This window comes from Gekko japonicus, unplaced genomic scaffold (assembly GCF_001447785.1).
Source record: "Gekko japonicus isolate JY-2015 unplaced genomic scaffold, Gekko_japonicus_V1.1 scaffold1609, whole genome shotgun sequence".
NCBI classification, from domain to species: domain Eukaryota; kingdom Metazoa; phylum Chordata; class Lepidosauria; order Squamata; family Gekkonidae; genus Gekko; species Gekko japonicus.
In genome coordinates this window covers 301472-312248 of record NW_015166469.1, presented here as the reverse complement: position 1 = coordinate 312248, position 10777 = coordinate 301472, and the positions used below count along the sequence as shown (strand labels likewise).

General features: G+C 41.1%; 1 protein-coding gene across 1 annotated transcript in view; it reads left to right on the top strand.

Moving 5' to 3' along the window:
- Positions 1–10777, top strand: part of SYT14 (synaptotagmin 14) — a 103943-nt gene that overhangs the window by 57326 nt on the left and 35840 nt on the right. The window contains exons 3-4 of the mRNA XM_015412105.1: positions 1682–1950; positions 6227–6676. Of these exons, the coding sequence (XP_015267591.1) occupies positions 1682–1950; positions 6227–6676 (719 nt within the window). The remainder of the gene's footprint in view (positions 1–1681; positions 1951–6226; positions 6677–10777) is intronic.

Below are 10777 nucleotides of genomic sequence, written 5' to 3'. Positions count from 1 at the left end.
TGGAAAACACTGGAACAAAAGCCTCTCAACATAAAGATTTAAGTCACTGTGAAAAGCTTAAGAAACTCTCATTAACCTGAAGCATAAGAACTGAAGTCTGTGCATGTACTGGTTTTACCTCAGAAATTTCAACCCCTGATTTCATCTGACCTTTCCCCTCTTTGTTAAATAAAATATTTTGTTATTTTTGAATTTCAAAATGCCTCAAGTGTCTTTTAAGTTGTTTAAGTTAAAGCAGGCTCCTGATCCTTCCCACAGGTTCCTGGGCTGAGCCAACAGCCAAAATATCATACTGTGACAGGGTGGGACAGCCAGAGTTCTTCGGCAAAGGAGAGAACACATTACTAGAGTAGCTCAGTCAGTAAAGAGAAAGAGAAATGGGTGTGTTAGTCATTAAGGTGCCATAAGACTTTTATGTTAGATCTTTGCTGATGAGAAACCTAATTTGTTTCTGCTCTGCTCTTTGTGTGGCTGTGTTTCTGGTTTAACATATATTGTTGTAAGGCATATGCACAGTATTTTCTTGGATTCATTCCTGTATATGATTCTACCTGATTATTTCTTGTCAGAGTTTCTTTTGTTTGTACTTGTAAGATACTATATTAGGGCTGTCACCTGATTAAAGAAATTGTTAGTTAACTATGAGGTTTCATTCAGTAATTGATTAAGCTGCATAAATTTGCATATGAATGAAATACTGGTTTTGAAGCAAAAAAGCAAACTTTATTTTTTAGATTAGGCATGTATGTTGCACAGGTGGTTGCCATCTTTGAAGAGGCATTCCCTCCTGGGTGAGATAAAGGAGAATGCCTCTTCTAAGATCATACGTGCAGCTTTTAAAAGTGCTGATATTTTAAAGTGTTGCCTGATTATTGAGTGAGGGAGATATTATAGTCAATAAAAAGATTTTAAAATGATTTCCTGAGATGCATGATATATTCTCATTTGGTGCATGCACGCATTCCTGCACGCACGCACACACGCACGCACACATTTTTGTACAGATATGTAAATGGACAGACATATCCACACTTATAGGCGCTTACACATATGCAAACAATGCTGTAATCCTCCATTAAATATTTTAATTGTCATATTAAAATAAAAGTTCATTTAAGAGACCTTTTTGAAAATTTAACTGGTGGGGAAGTGGGTTCTTGATAGTCTATGCAGTATCAGATCTGGATTGAGACAGACTGTAGGATTGCTTTCGGAATCAGGAACAGGACCTGGCCTCAGCTGCAGCAGTCAAGCAGAATCTAAATGAGGCAGATGAGGCCAAGGCAGCAAACCAGGGAAGTCAGGCAGGTGATCATATCCTAAGTACATTCAGAGTCTTGTTGAGGAGACCTAGCAAATGAGCCTAAAAGAGGAGCTACTGGTTGACAGGAGACAGGCAAGCATTGGGACTGGATGCAGATGGATGGCTTTGGAGGACAGCAGAAAGAAAGAATCTGCATCGAGCAGGAATACAGTGATAAAGAGATGAGGATATATATTGGAGAGAGTATGCACAAGGCACTACTTCATATTCCAAACACTTTGGATCAGGGTGCACATGTCTAGATTTCATCTGATTGTGTAGACAATTTTGCATTATGGATTAATCAAATACTATTTTTAATGATCCAGCCAGACAACTACAGAGAGGTAGTCTCTGATGACTGTCATTTATTCACAGCTAACTGCATTCAGAGAATGAGACAAACACCTCCTCTTGATGAACTTCAACCTCCACCATACCAAGATGACAGTGGCTCGCCGCACCTTTCGTGCACACCCTCTGAAGTTGGGGACAGCAAATGTGAATTTTCTCAGTGCAGCAACAGTCCAAGATGTTCATATAAGTGCCCAAGTGAAGGAAGTACTGGCCATGAGATAGAAAGTTTCCATAACAAAGGATACGAAGAAGATGTGCCCAGTGATAGTACCGCTGTCCTTAGCCCAGAGGTAATAAAATAATGTTTCAGTTGTATTGAAAATGTGCAGGATATAATGAAATAGAATTGCTCTGTTGCTTTGCAGGAGGGGTCCCCAATCACTTTGAGTCTATGAGCACTTTTGGAATTTTAACGATGGGTAGTGAGTATCACCATAAAATGGCTGCTATGGAGGGTAGTCAGAAAATGTTATGGGGTGCTGGGGCCATCACAAATTTGGGAGGCTGCAAGGCAAGTATCCTCCTGTGAAGGCAGTAGCTGTTGTTGAATGGGTGCTTCCTGCTGACACAAAGGGTTTTTCTGAAGCACCTTGTGCTCCAGTGCCCCACCAGTCCTGTGCTCTACCAATGCTCAATGGAGCAGCAGGAGAAAAAATGAGGAGGGAGATGGTGTTGCGTAATGCAGTGATGCCACTTCTGGGTCTTCATCCAGAAGTGACATCACTATGTCAAGCAACGCTTCCTATCCCCATGCTCTGCTCCTAAGCTCTCCAGCCTTTTTTGTTTAGGGGGAAAGAAGCCTTGTCAAAGAAGCAGGTGGGCACCTGGAAGCCAATTAACAGGCTTTCAGCACCACTTTGGGGGTTACTGTGTTAGAGTCTAGTTTGGCCGTAAAAGTGGGCCTCACGAATTGTTTCTACAATTTCTAGTTGAGACACAGGCAAAAGGATTTTTTAAACCTCTCATTCCCATGTGAGTCACAAAAAGAACCAAAGCCTCCATCTGGGATCATCTTAAAGAGCCTTTTGTGGCTTGGTACATGTAGAAGAAAGCAGGTGAGGTGTATGTTTAAGGAGCAGAAGTCCTAGAGATTTAAAATTGTGCTGGAGGCCAAAAGGGAAGCTCTTAAGCAGAGTAGAGCCTCTAAGCTGCAAGATTTCAGAATATGTGTTCTAACTCCAAAATTCTACCAGGAGGCAAAATTCTAATACATATGGTAAAATGATCTTGTTCTGTATGATCTTGCTCTTTATAATGCTGTCTGTGGTATTTCATTTTGGATACCAGGCCTCTCTTCACAATCCTCTTTTCTTCTTCACCAGTATGTACAATTTATAAAAAGGAAGCTTTGCAGTTACTGGTATAGAAACGGTTATATGGGCTCTTTTTATACTGAAGCACTGATGTTTCATACAGAAGCTTTTGATTAGAATCCTTAACATTTCTAAAAAAGATAAATACGTTTTCTTTTGTATGAATGATACAGGCAGTTTTGCTACACTTGCATGACTCATTCTTCCTCACAATTATTAATGTGCTTGGAGAACATAAATATGCAGCATACAAGCACTCTTATTGTATTTCTAGCACAATGAATTTGCTTGCCATGTAGAAAATACTACTGTGATTGGTCACCTGAATTAATCCCTAGATAGAAAATATTACAAACTGTTGCCTATTTGAGGGTACAATCCATGAGAAAAGAGATGAAAAATGTATTTAATACTAGGCTGGCTTGATGATCGCTTTGTCTCAGTCTAATCTACCTCACAGGTTTCTTGTCGTTAGAATAAAATAGAGGAGAAGAAAATGTTCTCCCATTGGGGAGAAAGGCAGGGAAGTAAAAAAAAAATATGTCTTGGATCCAGCACAGTGTTTTTATGGGCAGAATCCAGGAATAGCATTTCAGGGGGTACTTTGGGCTGCTGTGGGAATGGGGAGGTCTTGGGCAGAAATCCACCTTCATTAATAGGGTGCTGGATCCAAGCCATGGTATTAGTTTCTATATAATTGCACTCCAAAATCTGAAATGTTTTGTCATGTATGTGTTCAGCCAAATTTACAGTGCAATCCTAAGCAGAGTTAGACCCTTCAAAGTCGATTGAAGTGATTCAATAGATAATGTAACTATTAGTGGGGCAAGCTATTTCCTTCCCTGCTTTATAAGAAATTATTATTATGGCTAAAGGACAAAGTTACTTTGGGACAAAAGCAAGTTGAATTTCGAACAGTTGACCATTGCCATACTCTTCAGTTTATTATAGACAAATATACCAGCTCAAAGGATGGCATGTTGGCTGTGGCCTTTATGGATCTTAGAGCTGCCTTTGACTCAGTGCCAAGGCAAAGATAGGGGATAAGCTGAAGAAATAATCTATTGATAAGTGTCTCTCATTTTTGATTCAACAATTATACGATCGGCCTACAGCTCAAGTAAGATGTGGTCCATCTGGTAAACTGACTGCAGTTATTTATCAAACAAATGAGTGAAGCAAAGATATAGTCTTGCTCCTCTGGTATTTAAATTGTATATCAGTGATATAAGTTCTTATATTCCAGTGAATTCCATCTGCCTTATCTAGCTCATGTTAAGTTGCTGTGTCTTTTGTATGAAGATGAAACAGCTCTTCTCTCAAAATCCATGATTGTCCTATGTAAATGTTTAGCCACCTTTTCAGAGTATTTTTCCAAAAAAGGGCCTATTAATGTTTCTGAGTCAAAGGTCCTTCTCTTCAGCAAAAAAAGATGGACAAGGAAATATAAGTGGGCAGCAGCAGGTCAGCCAATGGAGCAATCAGAACAATTTAAATACAGCGAATCTTTCTTGGAATTTGCATGTTCTGCAGCGGTTAAAGCATTTGATACTAACGTTTTCGGACAGTTATTGTATGTTGTAGGGGTTTGGATTAGTGTGGCAGCAGATAATATTGATGGATCATTACTAAGATTTTACACAATATCCTGGGAACTACAAGATGTGTGGCATGAAAAGCTTTGAGAGCTGAGAGGCAGTTATTGTATGTTGTAGGGGTTTGGATTAGTGTGGCAGCAGATAATATTGATGGAGCATTACTAAGATTTTTACACAATATCCTGGGAACTACGAGATGTGTGGCAGGAAAAGCTTTGAGAGCTGAGTCTGGGGAGATGTTTTTTGAAGCAAAGTCTTGTTGTAGAGCATTTACTCTGAAAATTAAGATATTGAAATAGAGTTTAAAATCAGGTCTTCTTGAATTAGTTATGCTGGATAATCATACAAATCACTGGAAGAAATACTTGGAATTTAAATTATCATGTCTGGGCATTAACAATAATGTGATAGAAACTTTGAGTAGTAGTGAATTGAGTCAGTCAATTAAAAGACATTTGAGGGATCTAGATTAAAAGAGTATGCTGGTTAGAGCACAGAGAGTTATGTTCATCCTTTTCAGTTGTTATTCTTCCCCCAACAAACGATGTGTTTGAACTATTTTTTTCAAAGTATTAGAAGGGCATTTATGCTTGCCCATTTGAGTGTCCTGCCATCAGTGGTGCTGTTAGGAAGATTTAATAGTATTCCATACTCTGATGTGGTACTAACCAAATTGACTCTATAGATGATATTCTTTTGGATTGCCCTGAATTTTCAGATTTGAGAGCTGAATTGATTTTTCCTTTGCTTAAGCAGGACTGTATCTCTTTAGAAGCTAAACCTTCTTGGTTACTAAGAGATGAAGATTAAAAAATAACTTTCCATGTAGCAAATCTTAGGCTTCCCTTTTAGTCTGTGATGGCTTGCTGTTCATGACTTTTGTCGTAAAAACAGTAATGAAGAAGAAGAAAATAGGTGTCAACTGAAATAACAATATAACTTGGAACAGTGTAACTCTGTTTAGGATTGCATTGTTAATCCCCCACCCCCCCTTCTCCCCAGCATTGTCTTGCAGCTTCAACCTTTTGCAAAAACTACTCCAGCTCAAAGGTTTAGTTTCATACTGCTTTGACTCTTTTATCCCTGTCTTTCTCGTTTCTGATTGGTCATTTTGGCAAGCTGTAAATGCATCTTTCTTCACACGGCTGGTTGTCAGCGTGTTGTCCTCCCTTGAATAGAAGAGGAAGAAGAAGAGAAGAGATTGGATGTATACCCCGCCCTTCACTTGGAGTCTCAGAGCGGCTTACAAACTCCTTTCCCTCCCCCTCCCCACAACAGACACCCTGTGAGGTGGGTGGGGCTGAGAGAACTCTGACACAAACTGCTCTTTTTCAAGGACAGCTATGCCAGAGCTTGTGACTGACCCAAGGTCACATCAGCAGGTGCAAGTGGAGGAGTGGGGAATCAAACCCGGTTCTCCCAGATTAGAGTCCGCACACTTAACCACTATTTTCCATTGAATATTTGATTATCTTGTGTGTGAAATGAACAAACACATCAGATTATCCAGGCTAGCAGAAGCATTTTGAGGATGACTTTAGTATCAAATACAAAGGTGTATGATTGTATGTTTTTACCAAAATGCATCAATATAGTTATAGATATATAAACCGGAGCACCTATATGTAACAGCCTCTCCTTTCTGTTTCATTTAGGAAGTGTCAGCTCGAGGATCATCGTCACAGCTCCCTAAATCTTTTGATCCTGAACCAGAAGCTAAATATGGCACTCTGGATGTGACTTTTGACTATGACTCGCAGGAACAGAAGCTTCTGGTAACAGTAACAGCTGCCACAGACATTCCTACTTATAACAGAACAAGTGGAAGTTCATGGCAAGTACACCTGGTTCTTCTTCCTATCAAGAAGCAGAGAGCAAAAACCAGCATGCAGCGGGGTCCATGCCCTGTCTTCACAGAGACATTTAAATTTAATCACATTGAATCTGAGATGATTGGGAATTATGCAGTACGCTTTAGACTGTACAGTGTACGCCGTATGAAAAGAGAGAGGATTCTAGGAGAAAAGATATTTTATTTAACCAAATTAAATCTTCAAGGGAAGATGTCAGTACCAGTGATACTGGAGCCAGCATACAGTATTTCCGTGAGTATTAAATCAAGGAGAATAAGTGTGGAATGACATAAAATGCTTTTAAATTAAACGCTTACTTATACCATTAGTAATTAAAGTTCTGGCACATTTGTCAGCTGTGTGATGGGTTAGAAGACCTTTCTGGTCACTTCAGTGTTAGATTTCATAGGCAAGTTACTTTTCAATTTTATGTATTATCATCTGTTTCCTTCCCTCTTGTCATGACCCAAGCCTCCATCAGTGACCAAAACACAGACTCCCATGCCAGTAAAAATTGGAGGCCCCTGAAGTTTGATGGCAGAGAAGTGCCAGATAATATCTCCAAAACTGACCAAAAATCTCCAAAAATGGACAAGAGCCCTCTGAGCTAGAACCCTCTAAGATATCATCCTACAACCTGGATCCCCCTGAGGAGTCACTTCCCTTGGCCAGGGGCCTCACAGCCCCCAGCCCTTCCCTTGCCAGAGCTGACCAAATGCCTGCCTACAGTTAACACAGCAGTCTTGGCATGCAAGGCTGAAGGTAAGGAGCTTTAAGGTTTTCTGTTCTTTAGAGAGGTAGCAGAACCTGCGATAGCAAGGCACATGGCAGGAGGGATATGAGAACTCACTTGGACTTAGGAGCTACTTGGAACAAGTAGTCTACTCCCTGGGAAGTAGCAAACTAATTTATGCAGTAGCCAAATCGCTCGCTCACAACTTAAATGCCAGTAGCTCACAAAGTAGAATTTTTGGTCACAAGACTCCACAGCTTAGAGGGAGCATTGATCTGGAGCCTGCCTACCCTTTTCTGCTTCAGTGTCATTCTTTAGTTTCTGACTTAAGTCTGGGTATAATCCTTTCTACTGAGCAGCCCTATGTATTTAACCACCTATTGAATGTTCTGTCCTCACAGGTGACTTCAGCTCACTGTCTGAGTCAGACCAACCCAACCTGTCTGCATATTCAGCCCCTTTAGAACTGGACACCCCATACCAATTCAGACTCCTTTAAAATGGCCATAGTCATTATATTCAACTATTTTTGAATTTTCACTATGAAAGTTTTGTCCGCAGCTGTATAAAATTACACACACATAGTAATCACCCTTTTTATTACTCATTGTGTTCTATATCTAATTCCCAACTTGGCTCCATCTGCGGATACTGAATTCCATGAATTGGAGCCAGGTGGAGAGAAGGAATATTTGCCCACAAATTTAGGGTGCCCCCCAGGGTTGCAGAAAAATCTAAAAACTTTACCAAAATCGATGGGGGTCTTTAATCCCCCCCCCGAACCTCTCTCCACATGTGCATGACAGCAGCTGCTGCTGGGAGTTCCATCTCTGCCCAGAAGCCCATAAGACAGTGGGAGGGCTTCTAATGTCCTGGCCCCACTGGTGGACCTCCTGATGGCACTGGTATTTCTGGCCACTGTGTGATACAGAGTGTTGGACTGGATGGGCCTTTGGCCTGATCCAACATTGGCATCTCTTATGTTCTTATGTTCTTAAGAGGTGGCTGTGAGTAGCAAGTTTTCAGTAGAAAAAAGATGACAGAGACCTGATTTAAAAGGAATATAGAGTTTATTGAGGGATTTGGTACAATAGTGTGTGTGTGGGGGGGACTTATTCTAAGCATATGCTAGGGATACTGAATCAAAGTACAGACAAATTACTTATTGTAACTAATACAGCAGCAACAACCAAACATTCAGCAGAGCTACTCCAAATTGGAGCAGGATTTACTCTTTGAGCTAAAAGTGTACATGTGGGGAAATGGGGAATAGGACAGAGGAGAAGAGGTGTCCAGTCTCCCAGATGTGAGGGTCTGAAGAGTAGAGAGGAGCAAAGTGAAGTGTAAGGGTGGTTTGGAAAGGGGAATAGATCAAAGAGGGAGAGCAAAAATTACTTGTCCTATTCTGCAAAGAAATCAGATGAAAGAAGGAGGGATCCAGTGTGTGTGTCTCTGTTGCAGTTCAGTTGGTATCAAGGTTTAGATTCCAATTATTGGCTCTACAGCCTGGCTAGTTATACTGGTTTGGGGTGATAGCATAAAATGGGTTCTTTTCAGGAAACAAAATATTGTAACAGAGGATAAAGGAATACTTGATAGTTGGGCAGCTTATCAGGAGAAAACTATAGAACTGACTAAATGGTACCAGGGAAGAGCAACAGCACTAGAATATTTTGATTGAATTATAACTCAGGATTATAAAACTGGAGACATGAAGCTGAGTAATATATTTGGTAGGAGCTTTGAGGAGAATGGGAAGATTTGAATTGGAGGTTCCATTCGAATGGTGTTAATGGTCAGTGACTGCATGTCATGTAAAAGGCACTACGCAGCGGTGTCAAACATGTGGCCCGGGGGCCAGATCAGGCTCCTGGGGAGCTTCTATCAGGCCCGCAGTGGAACTGGCTGTTTTCTGCTTTTTCCAGTTCTGCTGCTGCTGCTGTGTCATTGTAGGTTTGCAGCTTACAGATACACACCTGAACAGCATACTCAAGATTGCAAGAGCACAGAAATTTTGATGTAATAATTCAGAGCAAGAAGTGTCAGTTATCAGAAACTGTTAAATAAACAAAATATTGCAAGAGTGCTAATGTTTTAAGCATGTTTTTATTTTAAGTAAAAAAGACCTTTTGTGTTTGTGTCCTTTATAAAGTTTATATCTCTGCTCCCTAGCATTACATTTATGACACACATAGCCCGGCCCAACAAGGTCTCCTTTATGTCCTTTATGTCAGATCTAGCCCTCATACCAAATGAGTTCGACACCCCTGCACTACAGGAAGATGCATCTTTGTCTTCTAACCTGGCTTAATTGCTGTTGTCCTTTTGGCACTCCCTGATTTCTTCCCAAAAGGCTTCCTTGGTAGCATTTGCTGTGGTGGTTGTTGCAAGATCCTCTGCTATGTTCACTGCTGCAAGGTTCTTTGTGAGTCACAAAATATAGCAGATGGTCCCCATGTTCTCTGCGTACCTTGTGGGCCTTGCCCACAGTGTTACATATGCAGTACATACATTCAGACTAGGAGGGAGGGTATCAGGATGAAGTGAGGAGGAGGCTGGCAACACCACCATCATTTTGGGTTTTCATTTCTTGGTTAGGCTTGTTCATTAATGTGCTTTTTGCATGCTTCCTGTTCAGAAATGCTTCATTCTGTAAATTTCTGCTGTCCTTGGTGTAACTGCTACTTGCCCAAGTTGAGCAAGAAACTTTCAAACTGCACCTTCTGTGCTTTTCATAATTGTGTTTCTCATGTTACTCCTATGATGCTGTACACCAGTATTTCCCAGCCTGGAGGTCAGGGACCCCAGTAGGGCCGCAGAGTTATGGTGCACTAAGCATTGTCAGTTTGATCTTTTTGTCATTATGTATTTTCTTAATCCCCCTCATGGATCACTGCCTTGTCATGGCGAGGGGGCTTGCGTGGTTCGATGAGGCTGTGGGCTATGCCGTGGAGGGCCACCCAAGACAGACAGGCCACAGCAGAGAACTCAGACCAAGTGTGATCCCCTGGAGAAGGAAATGGCAACCCACTCCAGTATTTTTGCCAAGAAAACCCCATGGACAGTATCAAAAGGCTAAAAAGATATGATGCCGAAGATGAGCCCCTCAGGTCGGAAGGTGTCCAATAAGCTACTGGGAAAGAGCAGAGGGCAAGTACAAGTAACCCCAGAAAGAGTGAAGTGGCTGGGCCAAAGCCAAAAGGATGCTCAGGTGTGGATGTGTCTGATGGTGAAAGGAAAGTCCAATGCTGCAAAGAACAATACTGCATAGGAACCTGGAATGTAGGATCTATTAATCAAGGTAAGCTTGACGTGGTCAAAAATGAGATGGCAAGACTGACCATCGATATCTTAGGAATCAGTGAACTAAAGTGGACAGAAATGGGTGAATTTAACTCAGAAGACCATTATATCTACTACTGTGGCCAGGAATCTCGTAGAAAAAAGGGTGTGGCCTTTATAGTCAATAAGAGAGTGCAAAAGTCAGTACTGGGATACAATCTCAAAAATGACAATGATTTCGGTCCGATTCCAAGGCAAACCATTCAACATCACAGTAATCCAAGTCTATGCCCCAACCACTGATGCAGAAGAGGCTGAAGTGGACCGGTTCTATGAAG